Source organism: Mustelus asterias, chromosome 14 (assembly GCF_964213995.1).
Source record: "Mustelus asterias chromosome 14, sMusAst1.hap1.1, whole genome shotgun sequence".
NCBI lineage: Eukaryota > Metazoa > Chordata > Chondrichthyes > Carcharhiniformes > Triakidae > Mustelus > Mustelus asterias.
The window spans coordinates 96,363,574-96,384,223 of NC_135814.1; the positions used below are offsets into that span (position 1 = coordinate 96,363,574).

Sequence of the window (20,650 nt, forward strand, 5' to 3'; positions counted from 1 at the left end):
AGAAATGTTGAAGTTTATTTTGCACAAAGTGTACTAGAAATCTGGAATTCTGAACAGGCTGTGGATGCTGGGGCAAGACTGAGAATGATAGATTTCTGTTTGAAAAGTGTCTCGAGGATATGGAATGGAGCTGTGTAAATGGAGTTGAGGTGCAGATCAGCCAGGATGTAATTGAATGACAGAGCAGGCACAAAGGGCTGAATGGTCTTCTCCATTTCCACTGTTTTTGGAAACACTGAGAAAGCGCAGGGCTGCAGAAGATGCTCAGACAAAGTTCCAGTCCAAACGAGGGAATGAGAGGTGATAATATTAGATACTATCAATAGACGTGGAACTTGTTCTGTAACCCTACCTTATTTATATGCAGACACTAAACAGAAGAAAGAATGAGAATTGGGCTCTCTGTTGACACTATAATCATGGCTGTATCTCGTGACACTACACGCCCTGGTCAGAATGAAGATGATGGTTAATTCCCCCGTCAGTTTGTGCTTAGACACTGGGATTGATTTAGCAATTGATACTAAATCACTGCATTTAACTAAAAAATCCTGCTTTTAGCAGGAAACATTGTTGTAGTTTTGGTCATGAGTTTTGTTTGCTGCAATTTGTTGAAGCTGTTTAAGTAGATATTGTTTGCTGAGTCAGTGGACTCTGTTTGCTGCAAGTCTTGCCCAGACACCAACTCATTGATAGACACAGTGGAGTTGATCCTCACTCCGTATGATCATCGCAAGGTTAGAGAATTTGGTACAAATGGAAGCTGCCTTCTTTTGGTGGGTTTACTGGATTCCAACCTCTTGACAGCGCCCTTCCATGAGTACACACACCATACAGCTGGCAGCAAATGAGCATGTCCTCAGCTGGCTAGCTGTTCAATGTTGTTGGGGGGATCATTCCCTCATGGACCAGGCAAAAGGAGTTGTGGTGCACTGGTGTGCAAACATATGCCTGGTCCCGTTTATCAGACTTGCTGAGAGATACAAGTTTGGATCCACTGGAATTGTTGGGACACTCGTGTCCCACAGTTTGCATGCTGTTAGCGAACCCAGCTCCATTCAGTATGTTTGGAGGTATTTCTGGCAGCAGCAAGTATGTTTAGATGCAACAGAAGAACCACTTTTGGAACGGGAAAATGAAGAAGAGTCACATGGCACAATGAATTGGCCAATTGGAAAGACAGACCCTAAAAACTCCAAAAAAAAAAGCTTGTAGCCGTGACAGATAATGTTCCTGTGTAAACAATCCCATGGCACTATTTCACGGGAATTATCCCCTCAATCAGCATCAATAAAACAGATGATCTGATCTTTATCACGCTGCTGTTTGTGGGATCTTGCTGTGCTCAAATTGGCTGCCGCGTTTCCTATACTACAAAAGTGACGACACTTAAAAATGACTTCATTGGCTATAAAGAGCTTAGAGACATCTGGTGGCCTCAAGAGGCACTTCATAGAATCTATTTTCTTGCTTTCTTTAGCCATCTCCAGTCCTACATCCTATCCGAGAGGTCTGCGTTCCTCCAGTTCTGACCTCTTGAGCATTTCTAGTTTTCTTCCTTTGGCAATCATACCTTCAGCTACCTCGGTCCCAAACTCTGCAATTCCCTCCTTAAACCTCTCTGCCTTTCTACCCCTCCTCTGACATACTTGATAAAACCTACTTCTTGCACAAAACTGTTGGTCCTTTTTATTGCCTGTGTGCCATGTTTTGCCTCCTAACACTCCTGCAAAGTGTCTTGGGACAATTGACTGGGTTAAGGTGCCATGAAAGTGCAAGTTGTTCACTTTTAGGTACTTTTGTCTTAGAGCAGTGACGCCATGCGTACATGTCTGATTCTCTGTCTGCCGTCTATACCTCTTCGGTGCTCCGTTTGCTGTTGGTTCCGGCTCAGTGAGTAGACCTGTTGCCTCTTGAGTCGGAGGATTGTGGGCTCTCCCACTCCAGAGACTTGAGCACCTAATCCAGTACTGAGGGAGCGCTGCATCCCCAGAGCTGCCTTTCTTTTTGGATGGAACTTGAAACCAAGACCTGCCAGCCCCCTCGGATGGATATAAAAGATCCTACGCCACAATTCAAAGAAGTGCAGGCTTCTCTAGTCTCCTGGCCAATATTTATCCCTAAACCAACACCTAAAGCAAATGATCTAGTCATTATCATGTTGACTGTGGGACCTTGCTGTGTAGTTAGCTGTTGGGCTTCCTGCAATACAATGGTGACTACACTTCAAAGGTACTTCATTAGCTGTCTGTGAATACATTGGGATGTCTTAACCGTTGTCAAAGTCACTATAGAAATGTATTCTTTCTATTATTTGTATAGTTTACAGAAGGCATGCCTCCACTTGGCGAAATTAAATGTTGTCAAAGCCCCATATTCACAAATCCTGCCCTCCCTCATCATGCATCGTTCTTCCTTCCCTCCATTCTTTCTCTCTCCAGTTCTCTGGCTTCCCATTCCTCTGCTCTCCATCCTTCCCATTCCTCCCCTCAATTTCTTTTTCACTGGTACCCTCTGCTTTTCTCTGGCCCCTCCACTCCCATTCCCTTTTCTTCTATCTGCCCCTCCCTTACTTGTTCCCTCCTTCCTACTCTTGTCCCTCATTGTGCTTGAGGAATATGAAGGTGCTGACTCAGTATTGTAATGTGGAATAGTTGATATTGGATTATTTTAATTTATCAAACCCCCCCCCCCCCCCCCCCCCCCCATCCCAGTGTACACTTATGCACTCAGCTTTGACCTTGGCGCTCTCGTAACTGATTGTAAAATGAATGTTCAAATGGTGCCCTGTGCTGTACGATAAATGTTAATCCATTTTTAATGCAATGTGAAGCCATAGCAATGTAGTGAAGTTTGAGTGATTTAACTTGTCAGGATTATTTTATCCCTGGAGGTATAAAAAGATGGGACGGCACGGTGGCACAGTGGTTAGCACTGCTGCCTCGCAGCTCCAGGGACCCGGGTTCAATTCCGGCCTCGGATCACTATCTGTGCTGAGTCTGCACATTCTCCCCGTGTCTGCGTGGGTTTCCTCCGGGTGCTCCGGTTTCCTCCCATATTCTAAAGATATGCGGGTTAGGTTGATTGGCCATGCTAAATTGACTCCATGTCAGGGGATTAGCAGGGTAAATATCTGGGGTTATGGGAATAGGACTTGGGTGGGATTGTGGCCAGTGTAGACTCGGGTGGGCCGAATGGCCTCCTCCTGCATTGTAGGGATTCTATTCCATAAGATTCAATAAGAAAAGTTTCTTCCAAAACTTTGCCAAAAAAAAATGTTGTTTCTCCAAACCTCCTCTTTGCCATTCCCGCCCTGCCAAAATAGAAAGGTGAGAGAGAAATTGTCCAGTGCCCAATTGTAATCTTGCAGTGACTGGATAGTGCGCACACCCATTGCCACACTCACCACTTTCATCTCACACGCCCCTCTTCTTAGCAGCTGGATTTAAACCCAAATCGCCCAACAGAAAGTGCTGCTATCAGGCTGACATTCCAATATCCTGAGGGAGCTCCGTTTTGTTGGAGGTGCCAACTTTTAGAAGAGGTTTTGAAGCCTTCCTGCACCAGTGGTTTAGATGGAGTTCTCCCGCTGCCCTGAGCAACATTCATCTCTGAACGAGCAGCATGGAAGGTATATTAACCAGTCAGGGATCTCACTGATATTTGCAGAGCCTTGATGCTTATGTGATCCTGCAGTGCGGAAAATGATCGCTATATTTACCTAGATAACTCATCATACTTCAGAACTTATTGTGTGTAAAATGTTCTTGTGAGATTTGATAAAACACTATATTTAAAAAGAAACTAATCTTGTTTTTCCACGTACCTGGTGTGCTTGATATATACGGTCGAGAAGTGGGTGGATAAAAATCATCCAAACACTTTGCCTGGAAAATATCATTTAATATAAAAACACAAGCCAAGTGGGACTGTATAAGGACATCTAACAATTTGGGGTCCTTCCATTAAGAGCCACTGCGTGCGACAGTAGAGGGAGGTTCACCCTGGGGCTTTTCCTTTACAGTTGACCGACTGGAATTGTACAGTGGTGGTGGGGGTGAAATGCAACTTTGGGACCTTCCCATTGCAATGCTGAAAATTAGTATAACTTTTTCCCAGGGTGGAAGAGTCAATTACTCGGGCATAGGTTTAAGTGCGAGGGGCAAGGTTTGAAGTTGTACGAGGCAAATAGTTTTTTTAACACACAGGCTGGTGGGTGCCTGGAACTCGCTGCCGGGGGAGGTAGTGGAAGCAGACACGATAGTGACTTTTAAGGGGCTTCTGCCCAAATACATGAATAGGATGGGATTGGAGGGATACAGTCCCCGGAAGGGCAGGGGGTTGGTGTAGGCTTGGAGGCCAAAGGGCCTGTTCCTCTGCTGTAATTTTCTTTGTTCTTTGTTTGTTCTTAACCCCAGCATCTTCCCATTTCGTTGGGTGGTACAGTGACAGAATATCTCGTACAGAGAACAAAAATAAAATGAGGGCTTATGTTTAATGATATCACTGGTACTAAGCGATGAAGTGTGATTTGATGAAGTCAGAGTGAGCATTGTAGCATTGAAGTTCTGTTGTAACTCAGCAGTGCATAGCACTTGCATATTGCTGACACACGGATGTTGACTCTGAAACTACATACGTGTATACATGTGGGTTTCTCTGAGGGCAGGAGGGTTAAACTTTGATTCCGTTCTTTTGTGCAGCCCTGAAGACGAGGTGACGAGCACGAGAAGCTTGCGAATGACCCGGCTCTGCACTTACCTGCAGCACAGACACACGCAGCTGTGTCGCGTGGAGAGAGCGGCGGCGCGTCAGCAGCGGTGTCGGCACGCCTTCCGGAGAGCGCTACTGCAAGCGGCCAGCAAGGAACCCGACTCGGCCGGGCAGCTGCTTCGGGAACTCAGAGCGGCGCCCCCCACACAGACCAGGTCAGCTGCCGAGCACTGGCATCGCCAGGCATTGTCGACCGGGGGAGGGGGGGGAAATCTCTTGGTGACCTTGGTATCACCGCAACCCTTTGGTGGGTCGGGTTTGGTGGAGAGGATAGCTTGTGTTGAACATAAAGGCCAAAACTAACAATGTGATTGTCTTCAGCTTCCCCCATTTAGCACACGTTATATTTTTACTGCTCTAATGATCTAAGAGTATTTCATAGGCTTTCCCCCAGTCTCTTCAAAATGATCAGTCTTCCTTCTCAGGTCCTTGGTAGTTTTGTGTTGCGTTTTCACCACGCACCAGTTTTGATTTGATTTATTATAGTCACATGTATTAGCATGCAGTGAAAAGTATTATTTCTTGCGTGCTATACACACAAGGCATACTGTTCATAGAGAAGGAAAGGAGAGGGTGCAGAATATAGTGTTACAGTCATAGCTAAGTTGCAGTCTGATTAGGAATGGGAGAGTTTTTAAATTTGATTATGGTATCATAATGTCCTTGCCACTCAAACCTTTTGTCATCCTCACTGGCCCTTGTTAATATCTGCTATCATTTGTTATTGAAGAGTGAGGATTCCTTTTATCTTTATTCAGCCAACCACTCCACCTCACCCACCCGAGGCCAAGGACACCAAACCATATAGGTTCTGTAAGCTCCTGATTCAGTTCCTTGCCCTGGCCAACATTCTACCTCAAACAAATTCACCAGAAAGCAGTTCACCTCACTGCTTATTAAGAAAGTAGCTACTACATTGCTGCCATAATGGTTATTGTAAGAAGTCTCACAGGTTGAAGTCCAACAGGTTTATTTGGAATAACGAGCTTTCGGAGCACCGCTCCTTCATCAGGTGATGAGACTTCTTACTGTGCCCAAATCCCAGTCCAATGCCGGCATCTCCACATAATGATTATTCTGAGGCATCATTTAAATCCCAATCACCACCACACATACAGACACACACACACACACTAGTGTCCTCTCCACCCCCACATGTCCGGATGGCTGATGCTTCACTGAGCGCTGCCTGGTGACTCCTGCGAGAAGTGAGGTGGCACGGTGACAGTGGTTAGCACTGTTGCCTCACAGCGCCAAGGACCCAGGTTCAATCCCAGCCTCGGGTCACTGTCTGTGTGGAGTTTGCACATTCCCCCCATATCTGCGTGGGTTGCCTCTGGGTGCTCCGGTTTCCTCCCACACTCCAAAGATGTGCGGGTTAGATTGATTGACCATGCTAAATTGTCCCTTAATGTCAGGGGATTAGCAGGGTAAATATGTAGGGTTATGGGGATAGGGCCTGGGTGGGATTGTGGTCGGTGAAGACTCAATGGGCCGAATGGCCTCCTTCTGCACTATAGGGATTCTAAGCTAAGTGAGCATAGACTTTGGGAAAGTGCAGCTTGGTGCATGAGTGTGACACTAGCTCGCAGCCGGTTAATTGTCTAATCTTGTTCAAGCCTTGCCACCTGTAACTTGAAGGCTGTCGGTGCTTGGGGAACCACACCTGAATGCTTTCAGATGACAACAGGGTGGAATTTTGAGGGTTGTGAGGAATCGGAGGAAAGGGGAGGCTCGGGAAGAAGTTTGAATAGTCCCGTTAAGACGCATTAAAAATCAGTATAATTATTCGCTTCATTTTCTTTTTAACTTTTGTAATATTTTTGGCGAGAGTATTTCTCTTTTACACAATAATTGGTGAAGAGCTCCCGTCGAGACTAAATCACCCTCGAGAGACTATTGAGCTTGAAAGTGCAGGAAGCTGGATTAACTCTCACATGTTTTAATGTTTAAAGCATCCCTGTTTAATGATGATTAGAGTTAAGCTCCGTCTCTACTCAGCAGAGGAAATCATCTGATTCGCCCCACAAAAGGTCGTCAGCACCTCTGCGTTCAAACAAGCTAATACTTCTTTCAGTTTTCCCAAAGGTGATTTTTTTTTTTTCTCTCCCTTTTTCTTTTTTGTGATCCTGGAACTATTTCAGACATTACAAGCTCTTAGATTTTACGTTGTCCCAGCAGGCAAGTGCTGAGAACTCAGCCAGATTTCTGAACAGAGAGTGCACGTTAGTTCTGAGCCTTGTTTTATTTTATTTGTTTGTTTATTCGTCACAACTAGGCTTACATTAACACTGCAATGAAGTTACTGTGAAAATCCCCTGGTCGCCACACTCCGGCGCCTGTTCGGGTACACTGAGGGAGAATTTAGTATGGCCAATGCACCCTAACCAGCACGTTTTTTCGGACTGTGGGAGGAACCGGAGCACCCGGAGGAAACCCACGTCTCCGGGTGGAGAACGTGCAGACTCCACACACTGACCCAAGTCAAGAATTGAACCCGGGTCCCTGGCGCTGTGAGGCAGCAGTGCTAACCACTGTGCCGCCGTGTGTCCATGCGGCTGCAATTCTTTTCTTGGACTGGTTGATCTCTGGGGCAGAGAGCAACTGTAGTATTCGGGCCAATTGGGTTGAAAGGGTAGGGGGGGGTTATTTGGATCCAGTCTGGAGCAGAGGTGCCAAGGAAGGAGGATGGGAGGCGGGGGAAAGCATGCTGAATAGGGTTGTGGGGAAGCTAGGTGACTCTCTGTACATAATGCATGCAGATAGCAATGTTAAATCTACCGTACTAAAACTGTTTATCTCTTGAACATTGAATGATCAGACTTGTTTTAAGCCTTTTAGAGTGTGCACCCGTTGCAGAGTCTGGAGTTGAATGGGGACATGAAATGGGGCTTCAGTGTGCAACTGTTACTTTAATTTGGAATTATCCATCGCTGAGCCACTTAAAAGACATTACAGGAATTTCATATAATCTGTTGACCCACCCAGTGATTTTAATGGATAATGGGATTGGGGAAAATTTGCGGGTGAAAGAAATCTCTTGCTGTACAGCCAATTGCGTTGAGCACTTGGGCTTGTCAAACGTCCAATTAGTTGGCTTTATTTTAGCCTTCAACCATCTTAATGCAGTGAGGAGAGTCTGAAGAGACTGTTGCTGGTATAATGCTGAGAACCTTGCTCAGTCTGCTGCGCTAAACCGCTTGAAAATGCAGCAGCTTAATATTATCTCGGGGCTGTATGCGGCTAATGCAGCATTGTGGCTAAGAGGCAGCTCAACAGTTCCTAAAGGGAGCAGTCACTGAGGTTCAAAGTTAATTCTACTCAACAGCAAACGTCTGGATCAGGATTATATTTGGGCCAGGAACTCTACAAGCTATAAAATATGTAAATATTTATATCCCAGCCCATTTAATCACCTTTATTAATTCAAAATCCAGCAAGAGGATCTGACAGGAAAGTGATTCAGCTTGTTCTGTGTCAAAGTTACTGATGAGTTTATTGAAATCAGTGCTTTTGTTTGGTCTTGCGTTTTGTATTGAAGTGATTTGATCTATTATTGTCACATGTATTAGTATGCAATGAAAAGTATTGTTTCTTGCCCGCTATACAGAGCATACCATTCATAGAGAAGGAAAGGAGAGAGTGCAGAGTGTAGTGTTACAGTCATAGCTAGGGTGTAGAGAAAGATCAACTTAATGCAAAGTAAGTCCATTCAAAAGTCTGACAGCAGCAGGGAAGAAGCTGTTCTTGAGTCGATTGGTACGTGACCTCAGACTTTTGTATCTTTCTCCCGATGGAAGAAGGTGGAAGAGTGTGTGTCCGGGGTGCCTGCGGTCCTTAATTATGCTGGCTACTTTTCTGAGGCAGCGGGAAATGTAGACAGAGTCAATGGATGGGAGGCTGGTTTGCGTGATGGATTGGGCTACATTGGAGACCTTTTGTAGTTTCTTGCGGTCTTGGACAGAGCAGGAGCCAGACCAAGCTGTGATACAACCAAGAAGAATGCTTTCTATGGTGTGTCTGTAAAAGTTGGTGAGAGTCGTAGCTGACATGCCAAGTGTTACTCAGAGAAATTCTACATAACGAGATTGAATCGAGACACAAGTACGATAGCAAGGAAGTATGCATTTATGTAAGACATTGGTCAGGCCAGCATGAAGCTATGAACACCCCGTTATATTTAATGGTGTCCCAGCCTTGATGGTTCCAGTAAAGAATCACTATGGAGATACCAGTTGTGAAGAAAAGCTTGGAGAAGGTTGGCTCGTGTTTCAAGCAGAAACTTGAGGGAGGATCGAATAGGGATTTTTCAACTTTCTGGAAAGTTTTGATAGGGTAAATAGTGTGAATCTCATGATTCCATAATCACAGTGTGCAGACTCTAAATTATCACTCAAGTTTTTGGAACATGGGATGCTTTATCTTCAGTGGCATTGCAGCAGAGACTAGCATTGTCTAAAGGGGAATGGGACAAAGTACTTGTGAAGGGAAAATATAAAATGCTGCGAAGAATGGGCAGAGAATTAGGGTAGGAGTAGATAACTCGGAGCTAATTGAAAGCAGTAACAACATCGACTCTATGCTGTAGTTTCTAGGAATGGAAAGTACTTTCTTTTATGGGAATTTTCCGTTGTGTCTTTTACAACGGATGATGAGTGGAATGTGTAAATGGGGCTGATTTGGATTTAGGAGGGTGCTTCCAGCAACTTAGATACTGGGTTTAAATAACCCCGGTGCCATTCGGGGTGTATTGAAGATCTCTAATATACTTGTTGACATCTTCGAATTGGAAAGGTGTGCGATGCCATGCACATTTGGAACTGGGGATCGGGCGATGACCACACTGTATTGTCGGAAGGAGGTTTGAATATCGGGCGAGAAGAGGGAAAACCAGGCAGGGTTGCAGCTCCATCAGATCAGACTGGAATTACATATATTGAGTCAGATAATGGCTGGAGGTCAATAGAAAGAGGCAAGTTGTGTGGAACAGAGCTGTTGGCAGGGTAATTGACAGAAGAAACAGAAGTGGGCAATTAAACATGATACGAGTGGGAAAGAGAGAATAATGTTTGTGGTATAGGACATCTGAAATATTGTCCAATTCTGGATTCCACACTTCAGGAAGATTGTCAAGGCCTTGATGCCAGAGGATTCGGAGAAAATTTACTACAAGGGGAGCAGAGATGAGGGATATTTCGAGCGGACGTTAAGGGTGTTCAAAATCATAGTTTTGAGAGGGTAATCAAGGAGAAAATGTCTTGTGACCGAAGGATCGTTAACCAGAGGGCACAGATTTAAGATGATTAGCAAAAGAAGCCATTGCAGGATGAGAATTTTTAAGCAACAACAGATCTATAATGTAGTTCCCAAGGGGTGGTAGAAACGGATTCGATATTAGCTATGAAAAAGGAATTGAATCGTAGAATCCCTACAGTACAGAAGGAGTCTATTCGGCCCATCAAGTCTGTACCGACCACAATCCCACCCAGGCCCAATTCCCGTAACCCCACACATTTACCCTGCTAACCCCCCGACACTAAAGGTCAATTTAGCCTGGCCAATCAACCTAACCTGCACATCTTTGGAGTGTGGGAGGAAACCGGAGCACCCGGAGGAAACCCACGCAGACACGGGGAGAATGTGCAAACTCCACACAGACAGTGACCTGAGGCTGCAATTGAACCTGGGTCCCTGGCGCTGTGAGGCAGCAGTGCTAACCGCTGTGCCACCGTGCCACCCTGTTGGAAGGATACTTGAAAGGGGGACATTTGACTGTGGGCTGTGGGAACCAATGGAAATGGGACAAATTGAATGACCTTTTCAAAGAGCAAGCACAATGAATTGAATGGCCTCTTACTGTACTGTATCATATCGCAGTGAAGTATGATGGAGAATAATACATTAATAGAAGCAAGAATAGTAGGGCGAATAGACTCATCGTGGGAGAAAGAATGAGAAAGGAGAGAATCACAATGAGAGAGGGGAAGGGCATGGTTGACATTGCAGTGGGGGGGAGGGGGAAATCACATGACTGTTCAGGTGGATGTTGAAGGACCAGGGTGCATTTTGAAGAGGACCTGGGCTTCTCCCAGTGATGTGGAGATGTCGGCGTTGGACTGGGGTAAACACAGTAAGAAGTCTCACAACACCAGGTTAAAGTCCAACAGATTTATTTGGTAGCAAATACCATAAGCTTTCGGAGCACTGCTCCTTCGTCAGATGGAGTGGAAACATTTCCACTCCATCTGACGAAGGAGCAGTGCTCCGAAAGCTTATGGTATTTGCTACCAAATAAATCTGTTGGACTTTAACCTGGTGTTGTGAGACTTCTTACTGTCTTCTCCCAGTGTCCAGACTAGCCCAAAAGCAGATTCCCTGATATTGTCGCTGTTCTAGGACCTTACTATGGGTCAACTGGCTGCAGAGTTTACCTATCCAACAACTCTTCTCAGCTCTGCCGAATAATTCACGTGAAGTACTTTGCGACTCGTAGATTTTTCTGCTTTTAGATTAGGTGTAGTTGGAAGAAAGGAATACTTTATTGTGGTGCCTTGTGCCCTTGAGTTTAAGTAGCTCGCGATGCTCAAATAACTGAAAATAATTGCTGGTTTAGAGGAATTATACATCACATAAATGTTCGATGATACCAAGGGAAGGTGCAATAAAGCCTCCATTCCCATTTTTAAGTTTCTCTGTGCCACCCATTGTATACCAACTGAGAGAGACATGTAATCTCTGCCATCTAACTGGCTACCAGGAGAGGCACAAATGGCTCCTGTGGTCATTTCTACCCTATTGGAAACTACCTCAACACCCATCCCCAGTGGCACAGATCTTGGATCCTAAAGTAGGGAAGATCTGCTTTGTGGTACCTATTCCCTGTCAAGCTGTTGCATGGCGCAAAGAAATCTCTGTGCGGCTTGGCCTCATGACCAGGCTAAACATCTGTACTTGTCGAGGGCTGACTAATCTCACTGTCATTCTTTTCAGCATGAAGCAGCCAGAGCACAGAGTAGTGGAACCAGCACTATGTACAGGAACCATCAAAGGCCAACACTGCTCGAACATGTCTCTTCCATACACCAGGCACTGTTTTCAACGTATCCTTGATAGTGTCCCTTTCTCAAATGGCTGACCTGAAATTGCACTGAAGCAAGGATAAAGAGTAGGTCGCGGCAAAAACTTTTGTTTGAAGGAAGGTTGTTGCCTGATTAGTTTTCAACGTTCCTTTTATCTTGCGTTGAGCATACAATGAAATTGGGTTGTTGTTGAGGCACTCTGATAAAATGTTTGAGGCTTATGCGCAAAAGAATTATTAAAGGACATTTCAGAGATTCGCAACACAATCAGGCAGAGTCAACATGGTTTTGTGAAAGGAAAATTGTATTTGACAAATCCTTTCAAGGTGTGACAAGATGGGTGGATAAAGGGGAACCTGGATATGTGGTATACTTGGATTTCCAAAAGGCATTTGATAAGGTGCCACATAAAAGGATATTGTTAGTGATACCACACCGGGTTTTGTGTACGGTTTTGGCCTTCCTTGAGGGAGAAAGGAAGGAGGTATTGGAAGCAGTTCAGGAAAGCTTCCCTAGGATGGAGGGGTTTTCTAATGGGTAAAGGATGAGCAGATTGGGCCTGTACTCATTGGCGTATAGAAGATTGAGAGGTAGTCTTATTGAAGCATACAAGATTCTGAGCTAACTTTAAAAGGTTAGGTGCCAAGAGGATCTTTTCCGTCATGGAGAAATCTAGAACTAGAGGGTAGAGTTTAAAAATAATGGGTTTCCCATTTAAGAATGAGATGAGAATTGTTTTCTCTTGGGGTCATTAGTCTTTGGAACTCTGTTCCACAGAGAGCAGTGGGCCATTGAATATATTCCAGGCCGAGTTAGATTTTTGATCAAGGAGGGAGTCGAGGGTTATGGGGAGGCAGGAAAGTGGACCTAAGGCCACAGTCAGATCAGCCATGATCTTATTGATTGGTAGAGCAGGCTTGAGAGGCCAAATGGCTTACTCCTGCATTTCTATTGCTCTTTAGGAAACCATTCATGTTAGCTCGGGAACAATCCGAAATTAATCTCACTATGCATCCTTGCTGCATAGCTCGACCTCTTGCTGTGTCAAATGTTTATCCAGTTAACCCTAAACTTGCCCTGGTCTCTGCCTCAGTCACTCGTTGTGACTAACCACATGCAGTATGAAGAAATTCCTCCTAACCTCTTTCCCTCATGCTTGATTAGTTCGCTCATCACTTCCGTTCCCCAACCAGAGGAAGCAGGATTCACCATTCACCATTCCAAAACCTTTCAGGATTTTGAAGCTCTCTATTAAATCTCCTCATAGCAATTTTATTGCTCTAGCAGAAATAGTCTGTTGAGTTTCTTGACTCCTTTCTTACAACTAGTTGCCTGCCCCACTATCACCCTGGTGAATGGTATGCTGTAGTATTCCATGAGTTTTTAATGTTCTTTCTATAACAAGGTTTCAAAGATGGTATACAGTACTCCGAACTGTAACATCGTGCCTTGTATAATTTATTTTATAAAATCAAAACTGCTGTTGGCATTTTTTTGGTGGGGAGGGGGCTTTATCTCATTTATCAAATTGTGTATTTGAACCCCAGGCCTTTCTGTTGATCCCTCAATGTCTAGTTATTCTTGTCTCTTCCACAAATATGCTCCTGCACACTTATCCACATGAAGTTGTATCTGCCATTCTGCTAACCTGTCCCCGTTCTCTTCTAGTGCATTACAGTCTTGCACTCCTTGTGCCCTGAGGCAGTTTTAATATACTTGCTGTGCCCAATCTTAAATTATTCAACAAAGATCAATTGGACCCAACCCTAGATTCACCAGTTCCCAACCTTCCCTAATGCATGCATTACCCATTAGCTAGAATGCTTTGTTTCCAGTGTGCTGTTGCTCTCGGTAGGGTAGGTCGAGATTGGGTTTTTCTGCTGGTGTAGGAGCTTAGGGCAATTGGACATCTCCTTAAAATCAGAAGAGAAAATGCTGGAAAATCTCAGCAGGTCTGGCAGCATCTGTAAGGAGAGAAAAGAGCTGACGTTTCGAGTCCAGATGACCCTTTTGTCAAGCTTTGACAAAGGGTCATCTGGACTCAAAACGTCAGCTCTTTTCTCCTTGCTGAGATTTTCCAGCATTTTCTCTTTTGGTTTCAGATTCCAGCATCCACAGTAATTTGCGTTTTTCCTTTACAATTAAGAGCCAGATCATTCAGGAGAGAAGTTAGAAAGCACTTCTTCACGCAAAGGGTGTTCGAAGTGTGAAACACTCCCACAAAAAGTAGACGATGCTAGCTAAATTAATAACTTTTAGTCTGAGATCAATAGACTTGTGCTTGTCAAGGGAACCAAGATGCGTGCAAGGAGTTGGGATTCTGATCCACCATGATCTCATTGGGTGATGTACCCACAGTGGAATAGGGTTACAGTGGACGTGGAACACTCTCCCTGATCTTGACTTTAGGGAGTAGATTAGATTGTGCGCTGTTGACGCACTTCCCATGCCACTCCCTCTGTAATGTGTTTTGAATGCACCAAGTCGAAAATCCAGAAGGCAGGAGGAATTGGCTCACAACCTTGACATGGTCACTGCAGCCAGTGCAAAGAATAAATGACACGTTTTGGGACTAATTTCTCCGATGGCCGATCCTCCTTTGTAAAGACTTGTTTATTCTGGGCCTCTGAATAGCGAGTTGTGGTTGCCTTTTGAACGAGGTGTTCGCTGGGTTTCAGTCCAAGGCTAACGACGTTTCCTTGACCTTGAGTGATTCAGATATCCTGTTGAGTCGCTCTCAGCAGCTGTTCTCGAGCTGCACGGCCAAGTTCGCAGATGGGCAGCAGTGTTCCATTCCAGTGTTTGACATCACGCACCAGACGCCACTGTGCGAAGAACATGCAAAGAAAATGGTAAATTTCTAGATAAACGTGTGTGTGTATGTGTATGTGCTTTTAAACAAAATGTTGGTGCTGGAGACACAGAAACAGCTGTCGGTTTTATTGTACCTGCTGTTGACCTCAAACGTTTCCCGGTCAGGATGATCCTTGAGATTGGGAAATCTCGTTGGCATAATAATATAGTGAGATAACAGGAGCTTTTATACTAGGGCAGCAGGAGATGTCTTGAGCAAAGGGTGCAATGAGATTTAATGAAGACTTTTAAAACTGAAGTGCTTTGACCAGGTGAGTAAGGAAGATGTATCGTATAAGCAATAACTGCTCTTTTTTATTAAAAAGAGGTCTTTAATTTGCTACCCAACACTTTGGCACATCCTGAAGTCATGAAAGGCGCCGCAGAAACAGTTAGCTTCTTGCTCACACTTGTGGGAACCGAGGGCGAGCAGGTTGGGAGAGATGTATTTGCACAAGAGGGTTGCTGAAGCATGAACTATATTGCCACAGGAAGAAGAGGCGGTGATCATTGCATTCTTCAAGGAGAGCAGAGGACAGAGCAGTGATGCATGAACTCTGGGCTAAGGGTGGGGCAGTGGGAATAGTATTGAATCGCTCCAACAAAGTAACACACCAGTTAACGTCTATGGATGTTCAGGTGTTATATTGAGTGCAAGGTAAAATTGCCAATATATTAGGTGCAATTAATAGCCCGCGATCAGATGCAGGTTCCATTAGTTACACACTTCGACACTTGACTACTGTATTTCGTATTAGCAAGAACTGCTTCAGTGTGGCACTGTAGAATTAGCCTGGATATTTTACTCTGGGTGTGATATTGGACTGCACAAACTGTTTTTTCCTAATGTCCTGTGCAAAGGCCCAGACCCCTCATTAATCTAGGCTGGGTTCAAGTCTTGGTCACAGGTTCACTCCCAAGCTTTTATCCTCCCTCTGTCACCCAGTTTGAACTGTTTGGACTTGTAGTGGCAATAGATTCCTGCTGGCGGTGCCACTGAGCCATGCAACGTTACTTCTATTCCTCTGTACATCTGGTTCTATATTGTTTATCTGCAGTGAAATTGAGAGGACTAAAAGGCCCTTCACCAAATTGGACATAGCGACACCATCACCAACTAAATTATTTTTTCACTTTGCATCGGCTTAACACAGGAACGTGTAAAATATGGACTGACATTCCCGCGCAGTTACAGTTTTAAATTTTATTTATTAGTGTCACAAGTAGGCTTACATTAACACTGCAATGAAGTTACTGTGAAAATCCCCTAGTTGCCACACGCCGGCGCCTGTTCAGGTACACTGAGGGAGAATTTAGCACGGCCAGTCCACCTCACCAGCACGCCTTTTGGAGTGTGGGAGGAAACCGGAGCACCTGGAGGAGAAGGTGCAGACTCTGCACAGATAATGACCCAAGCCAGAAATCGAACCCGGGTCCCCGGCGCGGTGAGGCAGCAGTGCTAACCACCGTGCTGCCCACAGATGTGAATTTGATGTCCCTGTCACCCTGACCAAAGCAAAACTGGTGCTTGTTCATGGGCCCTTACTATGCACAAAATGTATGTCCTTTCTCACTGGGTTGCAAGCCATATGCAATGCTACTAACTAATTTCCATCAAGGTTTGTGAGACAGTCTGGTAAGATAAGTAAAAACTTCATGATACAGTGTCACCCCACTCTAAGAGCATTGGATGCTGTAGCCCAGCTGCTGTCACTACCTTAGGAGAAGCACGCGTTCTGTCTGTATCTGTGTCTTTCCCTGTCTGTACCTCACCCCAACCTGTTGTGTTCCTGTCATGCCAAACTCCTCCCACCCATCCCAGTGTGTCTCTGCCTCCCCCCTCCCCCCACACCCCTTCCCCCTCTCCCTCCCCTGTGGGATGCGACCTGTGTTTCTCTCTGCTGTGGGGAGGGGGGGTGGTGGTGGTGGCTGGTCTCGTGCACCATCTCGTTTCCAGCTTCATTTCACGGCTTTGTTTTGTCTCAGGATAACTTCTTGCGAGGGGACAGCAATCGGAAAGTCCAGCAGCAGAGGAAACCCAGGAAGAAAACCAAGCCTCCAGCACTTACCAAAAAACACAAGAAGAAGCGGCGGAGAGGCCCGCGGAGGCCTCAGAAACCGATTCCTCCAGCAGTGCCCCAGGGCAACCTTTCAATGCCTGCCAGTCTTGGAGTGTCCGTCTCAGCCTCTCACATTCGGTAAGCACAGAGAATAGAGTCAGCTCCCTTCCTGCAGACTGTGCAGGAGAGCAGCGGTGCTTTGCACCTTTTCCTTTTGGACAATCTGAGAAGGCACTCAGTGGAGAACATGCTGTGTTAACTCAACATACCTGCGCCATGCTGTGTTAACTCAACATACCTGCGCCATGCTGTGTTAACTCAACATACCTGCGCCATGCTGTGTTAACTTAACTCAACATACCTGCGCCATGCTGTGTTAACTTAACTCAACATACCTGCGCCATGCTGTGTTAACTTAACTCAACATACCTGCGCCATGCTGTGTTAACGTAACTCAACATACCTGCGCCATGCTGTGTTAACTCAACATACCTGCGCCATGCTGTGTTAACTCAACATACCTGCGCCATGCTGTGTTAACTTAACTCAACATACCTGCGCCATGCTGTGTTAACTCAACATACCTGCGCCATGCTGTGTTAACTCAACATACCTGCGCCATGCTGTGTTAACTCAACATACCTGCGCCATGCTGTGTTAACTCAACATACCTGCGCCATGCTGTGTTAACTCAACATACCTGCGCCATGCTGTGTTAACTCAACATACCTGCGCCATGCTGTGTTAACTCAACATACCTGCGCCATGCTGTGTTAACTCAACATACCTGCGCCATGCTGTGTTAACTCAACATACCTGCGCCATGCTGTGTTAACTCAACATACCTGCGCCATGCTGTGTTAACTCAACATACCTGCGCCATGCTGTGTTAACTCAACATACCTGCGCCATGCTGTGTTAACTCAACATACCTGCGCCATGCTGTGTTAACTCAACATACCTGCGCCATGCCGTGTTAACTCAACATACCTGCGCCATGCCGTGTTAACTCAACATACTTGCGCCATGCTGTGTTAACTCAACATACCTGCGCCATGCTGTGTTAACTCAAATTATAACAATTATGTTCCTCTTTCCTGAGATTTTTCCCTGCCTGGTCAAAGCAAAAATGAAAACCTAAAGAACTTCTGTCTTGGTGGGGAAGCTTCAGGCCAATCCACGTGCAACAACCTGATCTGAAAACTCTGTTCATGTGTTGACCGCTATGACAATTTCCATGACAACAGCTGAGACAATCCACAACATTCTAAATAAAACCACATTCTTTTTAAGAAAAAAAAGCCCATTCGCCCCCGCCTTCCAATGATAATTGATCCTCTTTAAAAAAACAATTACAAGGTCCAGATCTTCTACATCACCTAAAGCTGAGTTCTTGTGTGGGTTATATTCCACCTGCGTACTAAGCTTCATAGAGTCCCTACAGTGCAGAAAGAGGCTATTCGACCCATCGAGCCTGCACCGACGACAATCCTAGCCCAGGCCCTATTCCCGTAACCCCACATATTTACTTCACTAATTTCCCTGACACTAAGGGGCAATTTGGCACGGCCAATCAACCTAACCCGCACATCTTTTGGACTGTGGGAGGAAACTGGGGCACCCGGAGGAAACCCACGCAGACACGGGGAGAACGTGCAAACTCCACACAGATTGTCACCTAAGGCCGGAATTGAACCCGGGTCCCTGGCGCAGAATCTAAAAGTCTGCAGCAACATCTCTCATGATGGCTATTCGTAAGAAAGTGCTATACAAGTTGGTTTTATTGTGTAGATTATGACCATGAGTTATGAAAACGCTAACCACAGTGCCACCGTGCCGCCCTATTTCTATGAAATCTGTCTATTTTTTGAGCTATTGATTGCAGAGAAACCGAAGCTTCACTGGATTGGTCCTTGGGTTGAGGGGGTTGAGAGGCTGAATAACCTGGACTTGTATTCTCTGGAGTTTGGAAGAACGAGAGGCCATCTCATTGAAACCTACAAGATCTTGAAGGGGGTGGATGCTGAGAGGTTGTTTCCATTGGTCGGATAATCTAAAACACGGGGGACACAGTCTCGGGATAAGGGGCTGATCATTTAGGTCTGAAGTGAGGACAGTTTACTTCACTCAAAAGATTGTAAGTCTTTTGAATTGTGGATGCTCCATCACTCAATACTTAAGGCGGGATAGACAGATTTTCGTCCCTCAGGGAATTAAGGGATACGGGGAACAGGCTGGAAAAGGAAAGTCCCAAGATCAGCCATGATATTGGATGGTGGAGCAGGCTTGATGAGCCTTGTGGTCTCCCCCTCCTCTTTTTGTGATTTGCAAACATGGGTGGAAGCATTACCTTCAGTGTGGAGAAAAAAGGCATCTCACCAGGGATTTATGACCTAGTTCCTAACCCACACAAGTGTAGCTCCAGTTTCTCTGAATTATCGGAGGTATACTGTCTCAATGTTCATCGTTTGTCCAGAAAAGAGATGTGAAATTGTCCTCCCATTTCTTCCTCCCTACATCCAACTGAAGATGCTAACTCTTGCTGAGGTGATTTCCATGTGTTAGTTAACCTTCTTTGATTTGATTTATTATTGACACGTATTGGTATACGATGAAAAGTATTGTTTCTTGCACGCGATACAGACAAAGCATACCGTTCATAGAGAAGGAAAGGAGAGGGCGCAGAGTGTAGTGTTACAGTCATAGCTAGGGTGTAGAGAAAGATCAACTTAATGCAAGATAGGTCCATTCAAAAGTCTCATGGCAGCAGGGAAGAAGCTGTTCCTGAGTCGGTTGGTACATGATCTCAGACTTTTGTATTTTTTTCCCGACGGAAGAAGGTGGAGGAGAGAATGTCCGGGCAGGATGGAGTCCTTAATTATGCTGGCTGTTTTTCTGAGGCAGCGGGAAGTGTAGACAGAGTCAATGGATGGGAGGCTGGGCTACATGATGGATTGGGCTGCGTTCACCACCTTTTGTAGTTTCTTGCTGTCTTGGGCAGAGCAGGGGCCATGCCAAGCTGTGATACAATCTTCTTCCCTGCTGCCATCAGACTTGAATGGACCTACCTTGCATTAAGTTGATCTTTCTCTACACTCTAGCTATGACTGTAACACTACATTCTGCACTCTCGTTTCCTTCTCTAGAAACGGTGTGCTTTGTCTGTATAGCGCGCAAGAAACAATACTTTCCACTGTATGCTAATATATGTGACAAATCGGATCAAAAGTCAAATCTTCTGGTATCTTGCCTATGAGCCATACTTGTGTTGACAGGCTGATTGACTGTAGAAGGCATTATCAGTAAGTGCCTGTGTGTGCCTATCAGGACTCCAAGTCGAAGCCTATTGAGCTGCCCCTGCAAAAATCAGCCAGCTCAGAAACTAAACCTGGGACTTCCTTGTCCCCGTGTCCCAGCACATCTCTGGGCTAGCTATGTAGCCACTGGGGCTGAAGGTATTTGTGTATTATTGTGACTCAGCGGATATCCCTCTAGCCTCTTAAGTCAGAAGGTTGTGGGTACAGATCCCAATCCAATCCAGACACAGTCCAGTAGATCCTCCAGTCCAGTACTGACAGTGTCAGAGATGCCACCTCCGGAATGATTTCTTAAACCGAGACCCTCTCTGTCTCCTTGGCGTAACTCTGTTTTGGAGAAGGGTAGGGGAGTTCTCCCTGGTGTCCTAAACAACAATTCTCCCTGGTGTCCTAAACATTTATCCCCCAATAGCCATTGTGGGTACAGATCTCAATCCAATCCAGACACAGTCCAGTACTGACAGTGTCAGAGATGCCACCTCCGGAATGAGCATCACTGAAACTGACTATCTGGTCTTTATTTCATTGCACAGCTGCCTCTCAGCTCCAGGGACCCAGGTTCGATTCC

At 45.4% G+C, this 20,650-nt stretch overlaps 1 protein-coding gene across 1 annotated transcript in view; it reads left to right on the plus strand.

Annotated features, from left to right (window-relative positions):
- ino80db (INO80 complex subunit Db) overlaps positions 1-20,650 on the plus strand; it is a 113,672-nt gene that overhangs the window by 75,348 nt on the left and 17,674 nt on the right. Inside the window, exons 5-8 of the mRNA XM_078228922.1 lie at positions 4,704-4,928; positions 11,764-11,873; positions 14,571-14,704; positions 16,692-16,903. Of these exons, the coding sequence (XP_078085048.1) occupies positions 4,704-4,928; positions 11,764-11,873; positions 14,571-14,704; positions 16,692-16,903 (681 nt within the window). The remainder of the gene's footprint in view (positions 1-4,703; positions 4,929-11,763; positions 11,874-14,570; positions 14,705-16,691; positions 16,904-20,650) is intronic.